We start from the raw sequence: 26,780 nt of genomic DNA on the forward strand, positions 1-26,780 counted from the left end.
TTGTCTTGACATTTATAAATAGATAAAATCAAATTCCTCCCTATTTTTTTGAGGCCCTGAATGCTCTGGGCCCTGGCGCCTTTCTCCTCACCGGACATCTGTCTTTCCCTCTCTGCTCTCCACCCATCCTGGCCTCCTTTGCCCGCCAAGCTTGTTCTCTTTTGGGACCCGAACACTGGTTCCTAATGCCTGGTTTCTTTCTAGTCTCAGGTCGTAAACTAAAAGCCCATTCTCTCTCCCCACAGAGGCCTACCTACCCTGCCAGTCACATCCTACCGTGTCATCCTGCTTTAATGATCTGCCCCCTAACTGGGCCCTCTCTGATACTGAATACATGTTTATTCATTCTTTCTTCCTCTTGTTTATAGCCGGCGGGAGCGGGGAAGGGATGGGAGTGGAAGGTCAAGAGGACCTGTGAAAGAAGCAAAATGGTTAACTTCCTTTCCTTCCCTTTCCAGCGAACCTCTTCACAGTAATTTTAAGGAATTCCATTTCTTGTCTAGAGATGATCCTCAAGTTTCTGTTAACCATCAGATCCAGAGCTTCCAGAAGTCACAAGCCATATTGGGAATCAGAACACCTGGGTTCTACTCCTGATGCTGTCCCTTGTGACTGGAGATAAGTCAGTAGCCATCAGTGTTCTCATTTCTCCAAAGGTAGTTGATGCCCCACCCCCACCCCCCACACCTAATGTGCCCCTCCCTCCTAGACCTGGAGATGGTCAAGTAAGACAGTGAGTGTAAAGTACTTTGCCAACTCCCTGTAAGCCTGCAAAACATACAGTGGCAACAGATGCTGATTTCTGGATGTATATTTCTGGATGCACAAAACTGTTCACATTCATTATTTAATTTAATCCTAATAGCAGCTTTCAAGGAGGTGCTATGTTATGATGCTCCCTTTATAGGTGAGGAAATGAGACTCAGAGATGTTAGGTGACTTGCCCAAGGCCCCAGTTAGTAAGTGACAGTAATATGATTTTAACCCGGTTACATCTGATGGCAAAGCCCACTCTTAACCACTACACCCATTGTGTTGGTCAAATGTAAGAATCCACCTTGCATCCTTGCATGTAATAGACACCAATAAAAACTGGTGTCTAGTTAATAATTTAATAATAGCTATGATTTTCTTTCTCTTATTTCATGCTTTTCAATCCACATTACAGATGAGGAAGCTGAAGGTCAGAATATTAAGTTACTTAAGAGGTCATGCAACTAGCCAGAAGTGGATTTTGAGGTGGGACAGAGGTGAATTTTCAAACTGAGAGCTGCCAGATGCCAAAACCCAAGAACCTGTGGCACTGACCCAATGCAAGGGGAAGGTGCTAGAGAGGAGCTTTAGGCAAGTCACTGGTGCCTCTCTCTCTCCCAGTTCAGCATCTCCAAATGCTATTTAATGCAGTGGGCCTCTCTGCCTCCCCACACACACATCCCAAGGGGCCCCTGGAAGCAGACTTGGGTCTGCCATTCCTACCTTACCTTCATCAATGCTCTAGGCCCCTGCTGCAGGAATCTAAGAGGTGAAACGGATAACCAAATCCCTGCTAATCTGCTTTTCCTCAATAACAGCAGGTCAGCTGCCCAGCCAGCCAGAAGCCATGTAAGCCTGGGCATTTTCCCTCCTGTTGGTCTTAGAGTTCACAGAGGTGCTGGTAGCTGGAGGGTCGCATATTATAGCCATTACTCTGTCCCCAACCACTTTCCAAAGAGTAACTAAAGTGGGGGTATTGTGGGCCAAGAGGTAAGTCATTTCAGGTGAGAGGCCACTTGAGGAATTACCTCTGCAGCACTTGCTGACCAGCCACACTTCCCAGGTAGGACAGGTCACTTGCTCTGAGGCCTTGCTCTAGTGGGTCCCAGGCTGACTCCCATTATTGAATAGACTATTCCCGACTTGCTATTCTGATTTATTTTCACTGCTATGGGTGTTTTACTTTTTTTTTTTAAATTTGATTGTTCTTGAAAACTGGTAACATGTACAAGTAAATTTAAAAGATCAAAAAGTTTAGGATGAAAAGTAAGTCTTTCTCCCACACTATCCATTCTTACCCCATTGTTCCTTCTGGAAGCAAACACAGCACCAGTTTCTTGTGTTACCTTCTGGTTATTCTATACCAACAGTTCTCAGTCCTGGCTACCCACCAGAATCTCCTGGAGAACTTTTAAAAGATAACAATGTTTGGGTCCCCTTCCCAGATATTATGATCGATTGAATTCGAGTAGAGTGGGCTCAGGCATTGATATTTTTAAAAGCCCCCCAGGAGATTCTAATGCACACAGAGGGTTGGCAAACCAGTGATCTACGCAGATACAAGACTATATCTCTTTAAACAAAAGGGACATACAATATACACTATTTTACATTTTTTACAAATGAACAGTTGAAGGCTGTTCCATATCAGTGCATAAAGAGCTCCTTTCAGGCTATCTATTGCTGAGTAACAAATCACTCCAAAACTCAGTGGCTTAAAACAACAGTTATCATTTTGCTAATTTGCAGTTTCTGTGGGTCAGGAATTTGCTAAGAGCTTGACTGGGTGGTGTCTCATAGACCTACAGTCAGAGAGTGGCCAGGGTGGGGACATGGCATGGGAATGAAGCAGCTGAAGGCTGTCTGGCCCTCTCCTCGTGACTCTCTGTGTGGGCTAGTTTGGGCATCCTCACACCATGGCAGTCTCAGAGCAGTCTGTGCTTAAATGACAGCTAAGGACTTCAAGAGCCAGTGTTCCAGCAAACAAAGAGGACCCTGTAAAGTCTTTTACAATCTAGCCTCGAAAGGCACATAGCTTCACTTCTATTGCACTTAGTTGGTTGAAAGTCATAAATGCATGACCAAGGGGTCCCACCTGGGTGGCTCAGTCAGTTCATCTGACTTTTGATTTCAGCTCAGGTCTTGATCTCAGGGTCTTGAGTTCAAGCCCCACGTTGGGCTCCATGCTGGGCATGGTGCCTACAAGAAAGAAAGGAAGGAAGGAAGGAAGGAAGGAAGGAAGGAAGGAAGGAAGGAAGGAAGGAAGGAAGGAAGGAAGGAAGGAAAGAAAGAAAGAAAGAAAGAAAGAAAGAAAGAAAGAAAGAAAAGAAAGAAAGAAAGAAAGAAAGAAAGAAAGAAAGAAAGAAAGAAAGAAAAGAAAGAAAGAAAGAAAGAAAGGAAGGAAGGAAGGAAGGAAGAAAGAAAAAGGAAGGAAGGAAAGAAGGAAGGAAGGAAGGAAGGAAAGAAGGAAAAGAAAGAAAGAAAAAAGAAAAGCAAGAGAAAAAGCCTGACTGATTTCAAGGGGAGGGCAATAGAGCCCAAATCTCCATGGCAGAGGTGTCAAAGTCACATTGTAAGAAGGACCTGTGGGATGGGAAATATTGTGGTCATCTTTGGTCACAGCAGCTGAATAGTATTCCAACGTTTGGGTGCACTGTCATTTATGTAAGCACTGGGGGACATTTATGTTGTTTCCATTCTTTTAATATTACAAAGGATGCTTTGAAATTTTATAGATGTTTTCCCTCTGCCCCCTATCCCCACTCCTTAGAAGGGGCTTGGTCTTTTGATCACTCACCCCTCAAGGCCACTGTGTGGCAGGACTGGAAGTAACCATTCTCAGGCTCAAGAAGAGATCCCCTTCCACTTTGGGCCTTTGAGGGAAATTATGCTGAACTGTCCCAGATGAGGAAAGAATGGAGAGCCAAATAGTCAGGAGGAAAGGAGATTTTTGAAAACCTCCCCAAGGTTGAGCCATGGGCTAGGCTTTGCAGGACGTTTGAGTGGCGAGGATCTGGGCCTCTCTCTGCCCTGGGCAGGCAACCATATGGGTTGCCCTGGGAGGCTGGAGGACCTCTGAACCCCTGTGAAGAGCAGAACGGTTGGCCTTTCCCGGGCCATACCAACCTGAATGAGGGGCACATTTATGGTATCAGTGTGAACGAAAGGCCAGAGGGCTGTTCCCCGGCTGCACTGAGTTACACCAACAGGCCTTCACATGAACCTGGGGTGGGGCACGAGTCTCAATTATCTTGCCAGCACTGTGGGATGGAGGCTTGGAACATAGAACATTTAATTTGGAGAAAGAAAAAGCATGTGACTCTTAACCAGGGTGAAGGAACACAAGTCACTTTTTCTACAAATATTTAGGTACAGAAAGTGATCTGTTATTTGACTTGTCCCAGCAATTACAAGCTCCAGATTCCCAGATTTGTTCCTTCATGAGTATGTGCCAGGTGCTATGGGAGACAGTCATTCAAAATAGAACATGATCTTAGCATTAAAATATTGACTTTCCCAGGGGCGCCTGGGTGGCTCAGTTGGTTAAGCGACTGCCTTCGGCTCAGGTCATGATCCTGGAGTCCCTGGATTGAGTCCCGCATCGGGCTCCCTACTTGGCAGGGAGTCTGCTTCTCCCTCTGACCCTCCCCCCTCTCATGTGCTCTCTCTCATTCTCTCTCTCTCAAATAAATAAATAAAATCTTTAAAAAAAAAAATATTGACTCTCCCATTATTTCATTACTTAAACTCTTGTATTTTGGGATAGCCAAGGCAACATCTTCAAAGATTAGTAGTGAAATCGTTCTGTCTTTTGGGGCAAGTTTTTTAATAACAGGGTAAGAAAATAACCAAGTAAGTATGCAAAAATTTCACTACACAAATATTCATTGAGAGTACCAAAAAATTAGGAACAACCTAAATAACCAACAGCTAGAAATATGTTAAACAAGTTACGATTCAGCCACCCAGTGGAAGTCAAGGAGGTCATTAAAGAAGAATATTTAATGCCACAGAAAGATGTTTACGTATATTATTAAACAAACAAAATGCATATTACATCATCACAGTTCTGTTATAAAACTTATGATTAGAAAAGAAGGATGTACATCAAAATGTCTCTCTGGGTGGTAACCGTTCTCTTCTTTTTATTTGCCTGTATTTTCTCAATTTCCTATAACACCAAGATGTATAACTTTATAAAGAGAAAAATAAGAGTTTTTGTTTTAAAAAAAAGAATAGGAAAATAGGTATATTTGCATTACTTCTGCTTTCTACAAAAACCACTGCCTCATACTCCACTTACATTGTCATTATTAAAGGTTACATTTATTGGGAACTGGCCATTAACCAGTAGGATCACCGCCTCCAATCCTCACAACAGCTCTGTAGGTATCATTGTTATCCACAAACTGCAAATGAGAATATTGGGACCAGAGATTAAGTAATCTGCCAAATGTCAAAGTTTGTGAATGATAGGATGAGGATTCAAACTCAACCCATTCTGGAACCAAAGCCCAGGTGTATTCTCCTGCCTATTGCCTTTCTACTGCTGTGGTCACAGGGCAGGTATTTAGGACTTAATTTTACCTCTCTTTTCAGGATTCCCCAGAGTTCCTAAGTATTTTTGAGTTACAGATCCCTTTCAGAATCTGAGCTCTAGGAAAATGCACAGAAGTTTAAAATGCACTTAGGACAAACTTCTACCAGGCTCATCCATTGACCCATATTAGACCCTCAAAGTCAAACAAGGAGAACATCACAGACTAGCCAAGTTTCCGAGACAGATCAACAGGTAACCCAAGTAGTTGAATAAAGTTATTTAGTCAGCAGATGACCGGACAGTTAGGAACTGATAACAACTGTAGGTCAAGGGTAAGTACAAGTGAAACAAGGGAGTGAGCCAAGGTAAGTATAAACGAGGGTGGAAACCAACCAGACTGTTTCAGCAATTATAAGGATGGAGCCAAGGAACTGCCTTCTCTTTTGTGGCTTCACCTAGGACATGGGGTTTGGCAAGCCAGGAAAGGAAAGGCCTTCAACCAGGAAATGGAGACTAAGTCAACACTGGACACCAGTGACATGTACTGAAGGGGGCCACTCAGTGCCGAATTTCTTACAGGGCCCCAATAGCACACGAATTACCCTGGCCTACCCCACTCTTTCCCATGTCTCTCTTTCCTAGTCAGTCAGGATGTCTTCTACACTCTTCTTCTTGCTTCTATGCCCACTCCCTTCTTTTTACTCTCTCAACCCCCATCCTAGACTCGTTCCTTTCCTCTGGGAGGATTGCAACAGCTTCCCTACTGACTTGCTAGCCCCAGACTCATCTTCCTAATGCTGGTGTTTGAAACCTCTTTGCCAAGTCCTCAGCGTGCATACCTTCAATGACAAGGGAGTGCACTATCTTCAAGGTAATCCATCTCTGGACGTTATGACAACTAATGGGGGTTGGATAACTACTATTAAATTGAACCCTATGAAATTGCTGTTTGTGCAGGACAAAAATAGTCAAATAGGGGCAATTTCATAGGGTTCAACTTAATATGCACTGGTTAATACATACCTTGGCACTGTACTATAAACTTTCTCAATCTCCACAACAGCCATGTAAAAGCATTCTAATTTTACAGATAAGCAAAGTGAGGTCCAGGAGAAATTGAATCATTTACACAAATAGTAAATGACAGGCCCAGGGGTCAGTCCCAGATCTGACTCCTGAGCTCCACCTCTTAAGCACTCTGGGTATTGCCTTCCTTTTCTTTTTTTTTTTTTTTTTTAAGATTTTATTTATTTTTTTGACAGAGAGAGACACAGTGAGAGAGGGAACACAAGCAGGGGGAGCGGGAGAGGGAGAAGCAGGCCTCCCGCGGAGCAGGGAGCTCAATGCGGGGCTCGATCCCAGGACTCTGGGATCATGACCTGAGCCGAAGGCAGACGCTCAACGACTGAGCCATCCAGGCGTCCCTGGGTATGGCCTTCTTATAATAACCTATACTTCTGTCCTACTAACTGGATCCTCTCTGAACAAACTGGCACACTCTCCACTCCCAACAGCCTTTCAGAGCTTCCTCTCAATGGAATATCCATGGTTCCTTCACTCTTGCTATGTACAAGAGGGATGAATGGTGGGAAGCCTGTGGAGACCTTTCACCCAGCACTGGAATTTGTGGCACGAATATGCCAACCATCCCCACCCATTCAAGTAGGTCCTGAATTTCAGAGTCCTAGTCTCTCCAAAAAAGTGCCTCACAAAACACCTTTCCAGAAATGCCTCTTCTTGACCCAGTTGGTTCCTTGCTTTGTCCTATTTCATTCCTTATTCCCCCCTTTTACCTCCAAACTCAGAGTCTTAAAATCACCTATGGACCCAGCAATTATACTCCTGAGTATATACCCAATAGAATTGAAAATATATGTCCCTATAAAGACTTGTGTGTGGATGTTCATAACAGCCACAAAGTGAAAATAACCCCAATGTCCATCAACTAATAAATAGATTTTTTAAAACCTAATAAATGGATAAACAAATATGTATATCTATACAGTGGAACATTATTTAGCCGTAAAGAGAAATGGAGTTCTGATACACGCTATACCATGGTTGAACCTTGAAAACATTATGCTAAGTGAAAGTAGTTGGACACAAAGGGCCACATATTGTATAATTCCATTTATATAAAATGTCCAGAAGAGACAAACCATTAGAGAAAATAGCTTAGTGGTCACCAAGAGATGAGAAAGTAGATTAGCCATGGCATACCATAACAAATATACTAAAAACCACTGAATTGTACACTTTAAAATGGTGAATTTTTATGAATTATATCTCAATTTCAAAAAATTTTAAGTCACCTATGACGAGTCACCTAACCTTTCAAAACTTTTCACTTTCTTCCCCCATGAAATGTGGATCTTGGAGTAGAGATTATTCTAAGTAAATAGTTCCAGCTATTGTTTCAGAAGAATCCTCTAGCAAGGCTTGTGGTCAGGAATGGATCGATCAGCCATTCCTGGCCAGTCCTCCCTCACTCTGAGCCCATCTGGAGTCATGGATCCTGGAGTATTTGGGACACATTATTAGATGTTTTATGGATAGGGAAATCAACAAAACCTTGAGAGAGGACAGGACTTTTTCAAGGTCACAGAATGAATCAGTGGCATTCTGGGCCTAGAGTCCTGTTTTCTTCTTTCTAGTATGTGTTTCTTTTTTAGACTAGACTACAGAGAAAAATTTTTCCTAACCCTACTATTAGCCCCTGTTCCCAGTGAAAGAAACTTGAGATTTCCTTCCGCTGATATCTGAAATCAGGCCTACAAGCAAGTTAGGAGGTCACCTGCTGCAAATATAAGCTGATCTGTACCTACCCAACAATTAGAACTGAAATTTTTCAACAGGCTTGATTTCCTCATTCTGGCATACTGAAAAATGAGGTAAAAGTAGATTTCTTGCAGAACAGTTGCTTCCTAAGCCAGTTGCAACTAAGCCTAGTTGGTATATTATGAGAAAGCACCTCAGCTGGGCTTTTTTGGAGATTTTAAGAAAAAATAAAGTTTTACTTCTATCTTCAAAGAGCTTGAGTTTGATGAGAGAACAGATGTGCAGAAGTAATATAGCCTAGAATGTAGAAACTCCCATTGAAATGGAAGGAAACCAATAGCTTGTGGGTTCCAAACAGGAAAAGAGTTTAGTTGGGGCATCGAAGAATCCATGGAAGGAATGGCATTTGGACTGGGTGGAAGGGACAGGCAGAGGCACAGCAAGAATGAAGGTGCAAAAACCAGAAAGAATGAACATTTATTTTTTTGACAGAGAGAGAGACACAGTGAGAGAGAGAACACAAGCAAGTGGAGTGGGAGAGGGAGAACAGGCTTCCCGCTGAGCAGGGAGCTTGATGCGGGGCTTGATCCCAGGACCCTGGGATTATGACCTGAGCCAAAGGCAGACGCTTAACGACTGAGCCACCCAGGCGTCCCTGGGTGTGGCTTTCTTATAATAACCTATACTTCTGTCCTCCTCCCTGGATCCTCTAGAGTGGAGCGTAGAGTTCTTGTTGAAAAATTGTGAAAAACACGGCAGAAAGAGTATTAGGGCCACATTCTGCGTTAATGCCAGGATTAAGAAAAATTGCTTACCTTCTGAGGGGAGGAGTGGGGGTAAGAACAGTCTCATATACTCTGGTATAGCCTTGGAGAGCAAAAGTAGCATTATTTATCCAAATGATTAGAGAGCTGTGAGCTCTTTGGCCCAGGATCCCACTTCTAGGTATTTTTACTAAGAAATATAATGATGTTCATTACAGCATTGTTTATAATACTAGAAAATTACAAACAACCTATATGTCTAACTGTAGAGCAGTGGTTCTCAACACAGGTGGTTTTTTTTTTTTTTTTTTAATATTTTATTTATTTATTTGAGACAGAGAGAATGAGAGAGAGAGAGCACATGAGAGGGGGGAGGGTCAGAGGGAGAAGCAGGCTCCCCGCCGAGCAGGGAGCCTGATGCGGGACTCGATCCAGGGACTCCAGGATCATGACCTGAGCCGAAGGCAGTCGCTTAACCAACTGAGCCACCCAGGCGCCCTCAACAGAGGTGGTTTTGACCCCAGGGGACATTTGGAAATGTCTGGATTCATTTTTGGTTGTCACAACTTGAAGAATTCTAGTCTAGTAGGTGGAGGCCAGGGATGTTGCTGAACATGCTACAATATATGAGATAGTCTCCACGACAAATAGTTACTGGGCCCAAAATGTTGACAGTGTCAAGGTTGACAATATGTATGTATTCTTTATATTTATACGTAAATCTTTAAAATATATATTAAATCTTATAAATAATATATATTTTAATATTTTCCTGGAGAATATATATTTATATATTCCATATATTTAAAAATATCCAAAAATTATTGCAATGGTAATATCTGGGATTACATTTAATTTCAATATCTTTCCTTTGTGTCTTCTTGTCTTTTCTAAATTGTACTCAAGAATATATAGGGGTTTTTATTTTGTATGAGTCAGGGTTCTCTAGAGAATTGGCTCACGTGGTTATGGAGAAGTCCCACAATCTGCCGTCTGCAAACTGGAGAAGCAGGAAATCCACTGGTATAATTCAGTCTGCGTCCAAAGGCCTGAGAACCAAGGGGCCAAAGGTGTAAGTCCTGGTCTGAATCTGAGGACCAGGGGTGCCAACACCCAAGGGCAGAAGAAGATGGGATGTCCCAGTTTAGGCAGAGGGCACATTCACCCTTCCTCCACCTTTCTATTCTAGTGAGGCCCTCTACTGATTGGATGAGGCCCACCTACGCTAATGAGGGTGATCTGCATTATTTACCCTACTGATTCAAATGACAGTCTCTTATAAAAACACCCTCATAGACACACCAGGAAGTAATGTTTTACCAGCTATCTGCGTATCCCTTACCCTGTCAAGTTGGCATATGAAATTAACCATTCCAGACTTACAGTTAAGACAATTATTTTACTGAGCATCAAGAATGTGCCAGGCAGCACTGCAAGGCCTAGGGAATCAGTCCTGGCAGGTCCCCACCTCATGCAACTCACAGTACAGATGTGAAGACAAACAACAGACAAAGAAACGAAAAACAAACAAGATCATTTCTAATAGTAATAAATGCAACAGAAGAAATAAATAGGATGATGTGACAGGCAGGACCTGGAGAGGGTACTACTCGGGATAAGGTGACAAGGGATTACTAGCTTGAGCTGCAACCTTGAAGCTGAGAAGGAGCTGGTGTGCAGAGAGCTGGGGAAGAGCATTCCAGACAGAGGGCTCACGTTATTTATGGTGAGAATGTAGAAATTCAGGTTGCTGCATGGCCTGCCAGGCCAAGGAGTCACCTGTGAACACGGTGCTGATTGGGCACAATACTCTAAGACTTTAGGACACACTACAATAAAGGAAGTAATCTACTTTCCGTTGAAGTTCATTGGCAAATTTCAGGGTGCCAGCAACAGTCTATTAGCCTGTATTCCACAGTATTTACAACATAGAGACACCAGGCTTTCACAGGTATATTCACGGAAATGAAAAGTACATTTCATCAGAAAGAAAATGTTCTCCTCCCCTAGTGTACTAGAGGGTACTTCAGGGAAGATTCTGGTATTTCAAGATTCAAAAAGAGCCGAGAGCAGATACACTACGTGTGCATTTCTGACTGACAATCCAAAAAGATACAGATTGTATCCAGAAAAAACCACATTAAAGTGCCAAGAGAAAGATGGGGGCGGTGGGGGAGGGAGGTTTAAGGGAAACAGATTTTAAAAGCAAGCCTCTACAGAAAGGACAGAAACAAAAATGCTCCTTAAAGGTTACCTCTGAGTAGCAAGATTATGGGTGATTTTAATGATCTTTGTGTATTTTCTACAGTGAACATGTATTTTTGTCATAAAAGAAAAAATGTGAACAGTGTTGTTGTTTTAAGATTTTTATTTATTTATTTGACAGAGAGGGACACAGCGAGAGAGGGAACACAAGCAGGGGGAGTGGGAGAGGGAGAAGCAGGCTTCCCGCCGAGCAGGGAGCCCGATGCGGGGCTCGATCCCAGGACCCTGGGATCATGACCAGAGCTGAAGGCAGACGCTTAAGGACTGAGCCACCCAGGCGCCCCAGCGGTGTTATTTTTAGGAGGGCCGCTGGAATTCTAAAATGAAAGGGTCGTTGACTTCTAAAGCTGGGAAAGACTTTGAGGCAGATTCTGAAATCGGGCCTGTAGGTGCCAGACCTGTAATGCACACAGGGAAGCAGGCTGAATGGTGAGCAGGCGCGGTGAGGCCGTTCTGGGGAGGCCCTGGGAAAGGGGGCACAGAAGGGTGGGGGGAGGGGCAGGGGGATGGGAGCCGGGCAGGCAGTCCCTCTCAGCTCTAGCCATGCCTGCCAGGGAGGAAAGTGGGCCCGGAGTTGTTAGATCTTCCGATTCTCCAAGAGCAGCTGAACAAATCTCCTAAACAGCGTAGGTAGTCTTCTGTGTCAAACGTTGAAGAAAAACACACCTACAATAGCGGGTCGTCCCTGCGCTGCCCGTTTGGCAGTCTCTGCTTGGGGATTGTTTTTAGTTTTGCCCACCTCCTGCTCTGTCTAGAAATCCCTTCTCAGCTCTCAGGCCAAGGTGAAAAGGAAACTCTCACCTTCTCCCATCTGGGGCCTGGCGGCATCTGGAACCTTCTTATCCTCATAATCCTTGCTCTCGGGGAATATTAATGATTTAATCTCCCGAGCTCTCTCCTTCCCCTCTGCAGCCATAGCGGCGAGATCTACAGGCCAGACCCATAGAAGCCCAGCTTGACACGAAACACCTCCCGACTCCGTCTTGCCACGAACTATAAACCTTCCCTGGGAAGGCCAGCTGGAGCTACTTCTCCACCGAAGTAGCCAGTGGGATTCCAGCCATGGGCGAGGTGACGGCGGAGCAGGTGGAGAAGTTCCTGGACTCGAATATCATGTTTGCCAAACGGTACTACAACCTCCGCTACCGGGCCAAGGTCATCTCAGATCTGCTGGGGGCCAAGGAGGCAGCCGTGGACTTCAGCAACTACCACTCGCTGAGCAGCGTGGAGGAGAGTGAAATCATCTTCGACCTCCTGCGGGACTTCCAGGAAAATCTGCAGATGGAGAGATGCATCTTCAACGTCATGAAGAAGCTGTGCTTCCTCCTGCGGGCAGACCGCATGAGCCTGTTCATGTACAGGGCCCGAAATGGCATCGCAGAGCTAGCCACCCGGCTCTTCAACGTCCACAAGGATGCTGTTCTTGAGGAATGCCTGGTGGTGCCCGACTCGGAGATTGTGTTCCCCCTGGACATGGGTGTGGTGGGTCACGTCGCGCACTCTAAAAAGGTCACCAACGTCCTCAACACAGAAGAGGTATCCTCTTCCCCATAAGAATGGGGGGCAGGGAGGCATTATTCCTGGGGTCTTGGGGGGTGCAAGTGGGGTGGGGAGCTGCTAGCCATTAATACTGGGCTGGTCACAGTTTGGCACTTCTCTTAATTTATTTACTTATAACATTTTATTTGGGGAAAAAATCCAAACCTAACAGAAGGGTTTAAAAATAGTACAAACAACTATGTATCTTTCATCCAGATTCACCAGTTGTTCACTCCTTGCCACATTTGTTTTATCTCTCCATTTTTTCTGACCCATTTGGGAGTCAAGAGTAGACAATGTGTTGTGTATTTCCAGAACAAGGACATTTCTTATGTAGCCACCACTGTGGATACATATTCAGGAAATGTAGCATTGATGCAATACTATTACCTGATAAACAGTGCAGATTCAGTTTTTGCCATTCGCCTCAATTACACCCAGATAGCGCTATCTCTTTAGTCCCCTCAAATCTGAAACAGTTCCTCAGCCTGTCTTGTTTTCCACGATGCTGAGGTTTTTGAAGAGAGCAGGCCAAATACTTTGCAGAAGTGTCCCTCCATTTGGGCTTTGTCTGTGTCTTCATGATTAGATTCAGGTCGTGCGTTTCTATCAGGAGTATCCTAGAGGTGATGGTGTGTTTATCTTTGTGCATTACATCAGAAGATATATGATGGCGGTGTGTTTCATTACTGGAAATGTTAATAGGACCACTTGGTTAAGCGCTTGGCTCTTGTTTCTGAGTCCAGCTTTCCATGGGATTCTACTGGCAGCTCTGATAAAGACCTCTTTGATCACCAGGACAAAACACTTCATACAGATCCCCCCAAGGCTCTCTGCCCCTGGGGCCAACTCCTAGTTATCCTTTGGATCTCAACTTATAGGTCACTTCTTCCGGGAGGCCCTCCCAGATCCCTCTGTCACAGTTTCCTTCCTAAAACCATTTATCATAATAAGCCTGGGGGCCAGGGACCATGCCTGCCTTATTCTCCACTTTATCCTAGCAAATGTGTGGCACAAAGCAGAAGCTCTGTCAATACTTGGCATAAAAGACTCACCCTCAGGTAATTATACTCAATTCCTTTAACCCCTGTCTTGCCCAAAAGAATGTTTGCCCCATGATAGCAGGGCCCAAGCCTGGTCAGCAGCACTGACCAAACCAGGAGCCTGTGTTCAGGCATTTCCAAGATGCAGCCTGGACATTTTGTGACTATGCTCGCCTTACCTTTGGCCTTATTTCAGATTAAGAGTCATAAGGTTAAAAGGGGAGAGAGGAGGCTCCAGAAATTATCTCATCCATCTGCCTTATTTAATGGCTGAGGAGCCTAGAGTCAGGAGAGCTCAAGAAGGGGCTTGCCCAAAGTGACCAAGGAATTAGGGCAAGGCCAGGACTTCCAAACCACAAACGCAGGAACTTGAACGGATTGTCTTTTATCTTGCTTTGACTTGGGTTCCTTGGCAAGATAAGAAGCACAGACTTCGACCTCTGTGGGAGATGGTTTTCTCTAAATCCACTGGGTTGGATCTCCCATGGGGCTCATCTTTCCCTGTTTCCCCTTGGACATCCAAGGGTAGGAGGATGGTTGTGCATTCAGGGGGCTTTAAACTAGACTGGAGTCTGTTCTCCCTTCAACTCTCTCTAGACTTTAATTGTAGCCCACATGGATCGCCACAGTCTTATAACGTAACAGATTATCCCTGTTTCACAGGTGGTAAAACTAAAACCCAGAAAGGTTAATAACTTGCTCAGAGCCACTCTGACAGAAAGTGACAGAGCAGGTATTTGAACCCAGGCACTCTGGCCTTGTGCCCACACTTTTCACTGCTCTGTTATTCTGTACTTCTGCCTTATCTACAAAATGAGGGCATTGGACTGGATGCTGTTTCCTAGTGGTCATTCTAAATCATATAGCAGAGAATGAAGAGGTTAAGCTTTGAGGTCACATCTGGGTGTGAATCATGACTCTGTGACTTTCTAAGAATAGTGCCTTGGTGTATTGTTGAGTCTGCCTGGGCTCACTTCCTAATTTATAAAATGGGGCAATGGGGCGAGAATACCTACTGCGCAGTGTTGTTGTAGGATCAAAGGAGCAAATTATTTCCCGTCTAGCAAGGTTCTTGGCACATTGTAGTGACTGCTATTGGCCGCTCCCACTCCTTGTTGTTATTATTACTCTTCTGTTGTTAAGGATCTTTTCTAAGGGGTGGCTGCTGTACCAGGTCAGTGTAGGATTTGGAGAAGAATCCAGTCCTGCCCTTCTGGAGCTTTCAGTTTAGAATTTGTTGGTGGGAAAAACAAAAGAGAGGTGCTAAGAGTTTCTGTCGATCCTGGTGTTGAGGGACTGAGGATGTAGGCAGGTGCTCTGATGCTGACGTACCCTCGTCTAAGAGTTTGCTGAGCCTCTATGCTAAGGGAACGCCTGCTATTTCCTGCTCAAACCCAAAGTTCACTCTGGAAGGAATGCCTGAGCTTCCCTGGAAGCTTTCAAGCCTGGGTCAGTCTCTGGCTGGTGACTCAGGCCAGGGTGAAGTTCGTCCAGGCCAGCAAGCCCTGGTAATCAGCATCTGCCTGTGTTTGCCCTTCCTTGAGGAATCTTGCTCTACTTGGGACTCTGGATAGTGACTGGAGGCTGGGGGAAGGACGAGGAAGATGGTATAGACTGAGGTCTGGGTTGACCCTGCACCATCAACAAGTGATAGCCTTCAGCACCCTCAAAACACTTGGGCCATGGTTACAGTCACTGGATTTTTGAAATGTGAAACCATGAATGAAGAAGTTTCCCAGGGTTGAAATATAACTCCCCATGTCCTAGCAAATTCCTGCTCAACCTAGGGATCGCCTCAGGGAAACTTGCCATTAGGAGCCAGGATTCCCAGTAAAATTTAAACTTTAGGTAAACAAAGAACAATATTTTAGTATAAGTATGTCCCATGCAATATTTAGGATATACTTGTACTTTAAAAAGTATTTATTTACTTGGAATTCAAGTTTAACTAGGCGTCTTGTGTTTATTTGCTAAATCTGGCAACCCTACTAGCCCTTCAATATTTGTGTGTGTTTTATTCTTTCTCCTTTCTCCTTAGGAAAGCCCACAAAGCCTGCCTGTTTCTGTCTGGTTTATTCACCTGGGACAGAGTGGGTCCTTATTACAGATTATTGCATGAATTAATAAATGATGACCCTTGCCAGTTGGCTGTGATATTGTGCTTTATAAAAAGAAATATTTATTTGGTCTTTGTCCTGGTTCCTGACACAGAACTCTTAAGACTCTTACCATTTCCTAAGTGATAGGAGCATCTGACACAGAGCTGCTAAATTCTTTGGAATTTCCTGTCTGGTAGACGGTTTTTTGTTCTTGTGAGATGACTTTTGGCGGGCTCCTCGATGGAGCCAATCACCAGAAAGATGAAGCCATGATTAGAAACTTGGAACTTTCAGCCCACCTCCCCATTCTCTGACAACAGGAGATGGGCTGGAAATGGAGCTAGTAATCAATCATGCAGATGTGATGAAGCCTTCATAAAAATCCCCAAAAGGACAGGGTTCAGAGAATTTCTGGGTTGGTGAGCACAGGCACATGCCAGGAGGGCGGCACACCTCAACTCTAGGGGCCAGAAGTGCCTGCTCTCAAGACCCTTTTGGATCTCACCCTATGTATCTCTTCACATGACAGTTTATCTGTATCTTTTATTATGTCCTTTATCATACAATAAACCTATAAATGTAAGCATTTCCCTGAGTTCTGTTAGCTGTTCTGGCCAATTATTGAACCCAAGGAGGGGGGTCTTGGGATCCTGCTCTAGCCAGCCTGTCAGAAGTATAGGTGACCAACTGGGACTTGTGATTGGCATCTGAAGTGGGGACAGTCTTGTGGGATTGAACTCTTACCTGCAGGGTCTGACGCTGACTCTCGACAGATGGTGTCAGAACTCAACTGAACTGTTGGATGGTCAGCTGGTGTCAGAAAAGTGGTCAGTGTGGGAGAGACACCTAATATCTGGTGTCAGAGTGATGTGAGTGTGTTACTAGTGTGAGAGGAAAGGAGAACAGGGAGTTTTTCCAACACATGACAATTCCCATTTCTGAAGACTGAACCTGAGAGCACATTTCCAGAGACTCTCACAGCTGTTGTCCTTCCCTGTACGTGAGACCCGGAACCTACCATGCTAGACTGGAAGGAAGCCTCAAGGAGGACTCGGTCCAACACTCTGATTTTACCAAAGGGCAAACTGAGGCTCAGAGAATCTTCAACTACTGATAATATACTGATTGACCCCCTGAAGCCTCAGAGAACAAGTCCCTCCCCCCATTCACCCATCCTGTGGGGACATCCTTCACATTATGATTTGAATTGTGGGTTCATGTTTTACATGATGTTCCCACTGCCCTGTGAGAACCCAGTGAGGACAGCCTCTTCCTTCTTATTGGTCTTGGCATATCCAGTGCTTTTCACAGAGCCTGTGTTCAGTAAATATGAATGAATCAATGAATCAATCAATCAATCAGTGTATCAGTATATAAACCAGTGAATGAATGGCTGTCCCACTTGTCAGCAAGGGAGTTGTCTACAGAAGAGGGAAGGTTCTATGTGACAGGGCTGATGTGAGAGTTAATGAGATAACAGATTAAGTCATCAGGCTCGGGGCTGCGTATATCATTATTGCTCCATAAACAGTAAATCTCACCATGGGACACAGAGGAGCTTGACACCATGAAGGTTTGAAAAGAGGAACTGGGATTTCCAAGAATGAGAAGCTGTCTTACGTTGCATTGGAATAGAATCTAACCTGTTCACAGTGGCCTCCGAGGCTCAGCCAGATGGGGCTCCTGCCCACCTGTTGGACTTCCTTGCCCTCCACTCTCCCTCTCCCTCACTCTGCTTCAGCTACACTGGTCTTTCTGTTTCTCAGATGGGCCAACTTACTGCCCCCTCCTGGCCTTTGCACTCGCTGTGCTCCCTGCTTAGAATGCGTTCCACCCACCTGGCTTCCCTGAAACTTCAGCTCTCAGCATCACCTCTAAAGAGAAGCCTCCCTTGTTCACTGCTGCAGCCTCAGGGTCTAGAACAGTGCCTGGCATAAGGCACTCCATGAATGCTCACTGGGTGAATGAATGACTCTGGGCTTTCCCTAAGTGGGGCATCTGATTCCCAGGACTTTAAAATAAACAGTTTGAGCTAAATGGCTTCTAAGGCCCCCCTGCTTCTGATAACCTGAGGTTCTGTGACATGGCTGTGTAGAATACTTTCTATGCTGAAAGTATGAGGATGGCAATGATTGTGCGAACACCAGTCAGCTGGCAGCTGTATTATTTGTGAGAGAGTTCTGGGGCTTCTCAGTGGAAAAGAGGGTTCTGGTGGATTTAGTAACATCTGTTTCAGAGGCAGGTAAGGCCCAAGTATTGTCTTCCTTGATAGAAGTGAATATTGCAAGACAGAACGGCTTAATGAAATGAATCCAAGCATGCCCCACCCAGGCCTGGGTTTAGGGATTTATCAGTGTCCTTAGAGAATGACATAGAAACGCTTCATGACTAATGCCTCTTCAGAGATTTTGCTTAATCCTCAGATGCTAGTTCAAGTAGAGCTCTACAGGCTTCTCTTAATTCCTGTACCCTTCACCTGGTTTGAGACACCTTCACTGACAACAGTGTTGTTGCCTGTCTAATCCTACCCTGACTAGAAGAAATCCATAGATTCGGAGCATCATGCTCTGCATTTCTCTATCGTGGGAAAGGTTCTGCACACTCAATTCTAGAAAAGCTGTGTGAATCGCCTCTATGAAATACACTTCCTTTCTCAGAACAGCATGAACTGTGCATATTTGGGCTGGCTTGTGTCCCAAGCAATGCCGATGGTTGGGAAAACTCATAGTGCTACCAAGAAACAGAAAGGTGGATTCTTTCGGATTTAAGACAACAATTCAGGCTCTGTCTCCTCTTTCTGCCCTGGGCTGGCCTCCCAGGCTGCTTTAGGGGTGGGGTGCCGGGATGTGTACTCCTCTGTACTCCCACAGCTTTGAGCCGAGCCTTAGGTCCTGTATTACTATTATTGATTTGTCTATGAGTTGGCCTGAGCCTTAGTCTCCCTTGTATCCCTCGCACTCAGCGTAAGGCCTGACACACAACGGGGCTTCCATTAAGACCTGTGAGAGAGGGATATCCATTGGACTGATTGTGTGGTGCTAGAACCGAATTGCTCAAAAAGCTGGAAGTACCAAGTTCTTTTGTTGGATGACCTGAACTCAGGTCTAACCTTACCAAGGCTTCCCTTAAAGGCAGCAGAGCTGAGGGCAGGTTCTGGAGTCATACATACACACACACACACATACACGTAGCAAGTCACATTAACATTCTGGAGTCTCAGTTTCCCTTTGCAGAGAATGGGCTACCAGCAGTCCCCATCTCATAGGATTAAAGTGAGCTGATATAAGTAAAGCACCACACGTGAAACCTGCTAGCAATTGTGATTATTATACTCACTAAAGTCTTTTCTTCACTCAAGTTTCTATTTCTAAACCCCCTCCCCATTCAAAGTCAGCCCCCCCATCCTCAGGCCCCCACAGAGCTTTGCTTGCATCTCCTCCACAGTCCTTAGTAAGTTGTAAATCAGACTTTCTCCTCCTGGATTTTGGAGGCTTCCAGGGCAGAAATCACCCCTGATTGCATTGCCCTTGCTGAATGGAAGTCGATGGAAAGGACTTCATTCTCTTTTCAAAAGATAATAGCGTGTCCCCTCCTCCCACCTCCTACCAGGGGCACATGGGGCTCTGGGCTGTTTTACTATCTTTGCTCTTCCTCTGCTCACCCATGCCTGTCTCTGCCTTCCTTCAGGATGAGCATTTCTGTGACTTCGTGGACACCCTCACAGAGTACCAGACCAAGAACATCTTGGCTTCCCCCATAATGAATGGGAAGGATGTGGTGGCCATAATCATGGCTGTGAATAAAGTGGACGGGCCCCACTTCACCAAGACAGATGAGGAGGTAAGAATGCTTTAGAAACTGCTGGGGTGGTCATGCCAGCAGGTGTCCCAGCTCAAGAAGTCCCCTGAACCTTGTTACTTGGTCTGGCCTTGACTTCCCCATCTGTAAGATAAGGGTATTAGTGTGATGCTCTCTGAGGGAGACAGGACAGGGTAATGGTTAGGATGTGGGGCTCTGGAGCCAGGAGTACAGGGATAATTGTCCTGGCTCTGCTAATACCTAAATGTTTGACTTGGGAAAGTTACATAATTTCTTTAAACCTCAGGGGTTTTTTGTTTGTTTGTTTGTTTGTTTTTGTTTTAAGTAGGCTCCACACCCAACATGGGGCTGGAACTCAGGACCCTGAGATCAAGAGTCAGATGCTCTACCAACTGAGCCAGCCAGGCACCTCTAAGCCTCAGTTTTCTTATCTGTAAAATGGGCCTAATTTTACAGTATCCATCTCTCAGGGTACTTGTGATGATCAGATAAGATAACATACCTAAATGACTTATCACAGGGACTGCAAACTCAATAAATAGTAGCAATTTTTCATTAATACGTCCTATGAACATTGACATTCTACATTCTATGAGTTTTACACTCTTACAATGCACCATTTTATGAGTCAGCATTCCATGATCCATCTGCTCAAATCGCCTCTGCTGCTTTTAAAATATTCAAATATTTGCTGATGGCAGAAGTGGCCAGAGGAGGGATTTCTCCTTCTCATCTATTTCCCCTCATGCTGTTTGATTTCTAGATTCTTCTCAAGTACCTCAATTTTGCAAATCTAATCATGAAGGTATACCACCTGAGTTACCTGCACAACTGTGAGACTCGGCGTGGCCAGGTAAAGGGCTTGGCTCAAGGGAATGGACTGGGCATGTCTTTTTATTGATGCATTGATGTAGTCAGGTTGGAAAGGCAGTGGTTGATAAAAGTGTCTGGGAACCATCATGGAGTCTCTGCCCAGCATCCCAGTGCTAATGAGGTAGCCATGTTTGTAAAGCTGTATCCCAGAGGGATTATATGCATAGTTTTCAAGTCAGGCAATTTAGATTAAGTTGTTTACCAACATTAAGTCATTTACCAACTCTAAGACCCTGGGCAAATCACTTCCTCTATCTGAGCCTCAGTGTCCCCCATTTGAAAAGTGAGGCTATTATTGATTGGTTCCACCCTCAAAAAAATTATTGTCAATAGCAAATGAGATAATGCACTTGTGTTCAATCAATGTTCGTTATTATTATTCTTGTTAACAATTTATGAAATGAAAGAAATGGAAAGAGTTGGACCCAATATAAGCTGGTCAGTTACTTCAGCTCTCTGGGCCTCAGTTTCTCCATCTGTAAAATGGGGATAATTATCCTGTCTCTGTCTCTGGGTTATTGTGAGCCGCTGCTTTGTGCCTTAGAAACTTTGACTCTGTTTTTGTGTTTTGTTAAGATATTGCTGTGGTCTGGGAGCAAAGTCTTTGAAGAGCTTACAGACATCGAGAGGCAGTTCCACAAAGCCCTATACACAGTCCGAGCCTTCCTCAACTGTGACAGATATTCTGTGGGGCTCTTAGACATGACCAAGCAGAAGGTAAGAAGGCTTCAGAAACAGACCCCTCCAAGAACAGGTTAAACATACAGTGGAACCCGGACTTGTGTCGCACATTCAGTTCACAGGGAAGAGGCAGGGAGGATGTGGCTGGTTGCGAAAGGTCTTCACAGGTCTTTCATACTGAAGAGTGGAGTACCAACCTTTAAAGGGGAAAAGTCGACCTAGGGCACAAGTGAGTGAAAACAACCTGGTCTTCCCTGGTCCGTGGGAAAAGAAAAAAGCATATGTGAGAAGGCTTGATGAGGTGGTGAAGGTGAGTGATAAAGAGGTTCTATGTAGGGTGCAAGCCAGAAAGAAGAAAGTTGCCAAAACTTCAGGAATTCTCAGAAAATGCACTCAAAGGTGGGCATAAACCTTCCTCATGGTCTGTCAAGCCCACAGCCCATCTGGGCAGTTAAAGTAGAGGCAGATGTTTGGATCTGGTCCCTTTGGATGCTCAGGGGGCAGATCTGCAGAGGCAAAGGACACACAGACAAATACAGCCCCCTGCAGTATTTTTCAGCCAGGTTTTCCCCAACCAATTCCCCGCATTTTTCTTTCTCTACCTGTCTCCGCTTCCTGCAACTAATCATTTTCTGCCTTGGAATAGAGTTCTAGAGTTATCTAGATTTGTGATTTCTTACCCCAAAGAGCCAAGATCCAGGATTCCTGTCAGTTTCATTTTGTAGGGCCTTATGCTGAGTGTGGTGCACTGACCAATGCAGACCCTCCAAATATTTGGTTTAATGATTAAAGAACTGCAGAATCTGGAGTTGGAAAAGACCTTGGGTCTAGTCCAGAGGCTCCTAGACTTGAATCAGAATCTTCTAAGGAACTGTTTAATAGATGTTAGACCATATTTCCTGATAGTCGCTTTTTTTTACTTAATTTTTTTTTTTTTAAGATTTTATTTATTTATTTGAGACAGAGAGAATGAGAGAGAGAGAGCACATGAGAGGGGGGAGGGTCAGAGGGAGAAGCAGGCTCCCCGCCGAGCAGGGAGCCTGATGCGGGACTCGATCCAGGGACTCCAGGATCATGACCTGAGCCGAAGGCAGTCGTTTAACCAACTGAGCCACCCAGGCGCCCTTTTTTACTTAATGTTTTGTGAACATCTCTCCACATCAGTACACGTGGATTCTTTTTAATAAGCCTTTGTGTTGAAATAGAACATATACACAGAGGCAAGCACTAATTGCAAGTGAATAGGTCAATGATTTGTACAGCGTGAACATCCCCATGTAACTACCACCAAGATTAAGAGATAGAACAGTACTAACACCTCAGGAGCCCCTTGCTTACCCCTTTCCGTTAACTTCCATACCCTCCTCCCTGAAGGGGGGAGTTCATTAAAGAAGTCCCAGGTGGGCTGTAGGCTTGACAAACATGGGGAAGGTTTCTGCCCACCTTCGAGAGCATTTTCTGAGAATTCCCTGAAGTTGGCAACTTTCTTCTTTCTGGCTTTCACCCTACCTAGGGCTTCTTTAGCACTCACCTTTAACGCCATGTTAGTTTTGCCTATTTTTGAAGTTCCTATAAACAAAATCATACAAATATATACTCTTTTGTATCTAGCTCCTTTTGCTCAACATTTTGGTTGTAAGATCCGTCTTTATTGCTTCACATAGCGTTCATTCATTCATCTTCATTCTTGTGGAATGTTCCATTATATAAATAATCCTCAAAGTATTTATTCATTCTACTGTTGATGGGCATTTGAGTTTTAAGGCTTGGGTTGTTATGAATATTGCTATTACAAATATTATAGTACATATCTTTTGATACACAGTTGTACCCATTTCTGTTAGATGTTTACCTAGGAGTAGAATTTCTGGGTATTGGTTTTAATAGATATTGCCCATCTGATTTTCAAAATGATTTTACACTCCCACTAGCAATGTATGAGGGTTTCCTTACAATACTTGGTATTGCCAGTCTTGTTAATCTTAGCCATACAGGTGGGCATGTGGTGATATCTCACTGGGTATTAACATGAATTCCCCTAATGACTGATGAAGTTGAACATTTTTTCTCATTTATTGACCATGTGGATATCTTCAAAAGAAGTACCTATTCAAGTCTCTTCTCCATTTTTAAAAAATCTTTTGTCTTTTTAAATCTTAGGATTTAAAAAAAATAAATCTTAGGATTTGTAGGCATTCTTTATATATTCTAGATATGGGTTCCTTGTGGAATACACACATTGCAAATACCTTCTCCCACTCTGTGCATTCATTCTCTTAATAGTATGTTTCAGTGAATGTAAATTCTGAATTATAAGGTAGTTCAATTTATTGATTTTTTTTAATGGTTATTGATTTTTGTGCCCTATTTAAGAAATCTTTGCTGGCCCCAAGGTATTAAAGATATTCATCTGTGTTAACTCTAAAATTTCATTGTTTTAACTTTCACATGTAGCTCTATAATCTACCTGGAATTTTTTAAATGTACAGTGTGAGGTAGGGTTAATATTAACTTTTTTCCATATGGATATCCAATTGACCCAGCACCATTTACTGAAAAGACCATTCTTTCTCCACTGTCCTATTGAAAATATCATCTTTCCCTAACATACCTCTATCATCAAGTGTCCGTATATATTGGACACTCGAGTTTTGGATTTTGTTTAAGAAGGACTTCCCCAGCCTTAATATGATGAAGATAATCTGAAATAATCTGATGTGCTCTGATTTTAATCTTTCATTCATCTTGAAATTATGAATGTGTATGGTTTGAGGTAGGGATAAATTTTATCCCTGACTCATTTTTCTCCAGTTAAAGAATAGTCTATCCTGGGCACCTGGGTGGCTCAGTTGGTTAAGCGACTGCCTTCGGCTCAGGTCATGATCCTGGAGTCCCTGGATCGAGTCCCGCATCGGGCTCCCTGCTCGGCAGGGAGTCTGCTTCTCCCTCTGACCCTCCCCCCTCTCATGTGCTCTCTCTCTCTCATTCTCTCTGTCTCAAATAAAAAAAAAAAAAAATCTTTAAAAAAAATAAAAAAAAAAGAATAGTCTATCCTTTCTTCACTGTTTTAAAATGCCACCATTTAGATAGGCTATTTTATCATATACCAGATTTCCATATACTCATGGGTCAATTTTTCTGATTTTTGCTTTTAATATAGTTCTTTATGTGATTTTGGTGCAGGTGGGCTATGTACTGATGTTAGGGAACCTCTGATTCTAGTGCAGATGTCCATTTGACTTTTGCATACTTCTGAACCAAATATTTTGCCAAATATCACCGAGTCCAGGAATAAGTCCTTTGACACACCTTCAGAAAGTAGCAAATGAATGAATTCATACAAATGAATGGTTCTTTCGTAATCAAAAGAATTTCCGAGTAGTTGAATTCAAAAAGTGCCCAGTTCACACCTTAAAGAATTTGACCTCAGATGCAGGCTGCTGTGTGTTGTTGTATTCTGCTCTATTTCTTCTGAACTCCCTCTCAAAAAGGAAAGTCACATTTAAACAAGAATATTCTGCCTAGTCATCCCCAAAAGATGGAACAATCTAGCAGTTAGAAATGGGCTGGTCTGCACACAATCATTCTAACGACCTGCCAGGTAGGTCCAAGGTAGGCAGAGCTCTTATCTGAGCTATTGACATGAAAGAAGTCAAAAGAGAGAGATTGAGAGCGAGCAAGGCAAGCATAAATATGCCCCACTTTCCACCCAGCCCACTGCTTCTCTCTGGGACAATCTTCAAAGCCACTCAGTGTTTGACACAGGGTGTCAGCCCAATGTATTTGTCTTTCTTCTGGGCTCCTCTAACATTTGTGTTCTTTTTCCATTACTGTTTGGTTCTTACCCTGTCTTACCCTACCTAACTATAGTTACTTGAGTTGTCTCCTCCAAGAGACAGCAAGATCCCCCAGGGTGTGAACTCTGCCTTATTCATCTCTGTATATCTAGCAGCAAACATGTTGTGGGGCTCAGGTAGTCTCCCTATGCACATTTTTCCCCAGAACTGAATTTCTTCCTGTTGTGTAGTCAAGACAAAGAGTCCAACTGCACAGAAGCTTGAGGACATGGAGTTTGAATTTCATGTGGACTTTCTTCTGTTTGTGCTCTGCATGTTGGAATGGGTAACCCAACCAAATGAGAAAGAGGCCAAGAGCAGAAGTTAGCATCCTACCCACAGTGACCCAGCACGAATGGATCACTATCCCTAAATGGCAACAGATGAATGAACAGAGAGGGCAATGAAGCATGGAGGCCTCTTCTGCCAGGCCCAGGAAAACCAGTAGACAAGTGGCAGGGAAGAGCTCGTGCGGTGTCCCAGTGAGTTTCTTCTTCTGAGGCTGTGTGCCCATACAATGCCTTAGCTGGCCCTTTCTCTTTCCTGCCTGTATCTTTAAAAGTTGTCTCAAGGGTGTCATCCTTTCTTGTTGGAGCCCAGATGTGGGTCTATATGTCCATATTTGGCACCATCGTTTTTTCTTTCTTATTGAGGCAAGATATTTTTTCCCTGATTCCAAAAGCGATTAATTTTATTACAAAAAATTGCTAAATAGAGTCTCACTGCAATTACCCAGAGAAAACCAGTTTTTGATACTTTGTTGTGAATTCTTTGAGAGCATTTTCTGTGTATAGTTAAGCATTGGGGTTATGTGATCTATATTTTTTGTCACCTCACATTTCTCACTCATCAGTGCGACAAGGGCTTCTTTTTAACCAACATATAGACATCTGTAGCATTACTGTTAATAGATAGACCATAATTGTCTAATATGTCCCCTCTTAGTTGGACACTTAGGTTGTGCCTAACTTTTCACTACTATAAATGATGCTGCAGAGAACATCGTTTTAGCTAAACCTTCTGTCACATGCTTAGCATGTCCTTAAGGTCAATTTCTTAGACATAGAGAGCCCAGTTTCCTTCTCATGTCCCCTCCCACAGTGTGGGGAGCGTGAGGGTTTTCCACTTCAGCTCCTATTTGTTGCTGAATGATTAGACAGGCTTAGTTCATCAATATCTTGAAGCACAGACAAGATCAACATCCTCTAACAACATCCTCTAATGCTAATGAACTTTGCCTCCCTTCCAAGCTTAGTTTTCAGTGAGTTCTTCCCACCTTCCAAATTTCAGTGATAGGTCACTCATATAGGTGGGTCTTCTTTTCTTAATCTCCTTTCTTTGACCTATTTTCAAGACATGTAATTATTGTCTTTCTCATTCCTAGGAATTTTTTGATGTCTGGCCAGTCCTGATGGGGGAGGCTCCACCCTATTCTGGTCCCAGGACTCCGGATGGAAGGGTAGGTCTCTCTCTGGCTTGTATGATCTAATGTTTATTGGAATGCACATGTAAGGCCCTGTAGACCTTGCTGACATTTCTTTTTCACTTAGATATTTATCTTCTCTGGGTTGGGTCATTTCCCTTGAAGGTCTGGTAATTGTTTATTATTGCCATGCCTTGTAATTTGCAAGGTATTTTCAATATCTTGATAGAGTTTCAGAGTAATGTGGTGGGATTGACTAAAGAAGAATTAATATTCTCATTCCACAGATAAGGAAAGAGCCCCAGAAAGGTCAAAGCTATCTGCTCAAAGATTCACCCAGCAAATGTTTAGAATTGCAGGCAATTAG

General features: G+C 43.8%; 1 protein-coding gene across 1 annotated transcript in view; it reads left to right on the forward strand.

Moving 5' to 3' along the window:
- The first annotated feature begins 12,162 nt into the window (after positions 1–12,162).
- PDE6A (phosphodiesterase 6A) overlaps positions 12,163–26,780 on the forward strand; it is a 57,207-nt gene continuing 42,589 nt past the window's right edge. The window contains exons 1-5 of the mRNA XM_045887797.2: positions 12,163–12,636; positions 19,469–19,621; positions 20,364–20,453; positions 21,050–21,190; positions 26,375–26,449. Coding sequence (XP_045743753.1) covers positions 12,163–12,636; positions 19,469–19,621; positions 20,364–20,453; positions 21,050–21,190; positions 26,375–26,449 — 933 coding nt within the window. The remainder of the gene's footprint in view (positions 12,637–19,468; positions 19,622–20,363; positions 20,454–21,049; positions 21,191–26,374; positions 26,450–26,780) is intronic.

The sequence above is a fragment of the Mirounga angustirostris genome, unplaced genomic scaffold (assembly GCF_029215605.1).
Source record: "Mirounga angustirostris isolate CCGP_5_RB_7025 unplaced genomic scaffold, mMirAng1.0.hap1 SCAF_7, whole genome shotgun sequence".
Taxonomy (NCBI): Eukaryota; Metazoa; Chordata; class Mammalia; order Carnivora; family Phocidae; genus Mirounga; species Mirounga angustirostris.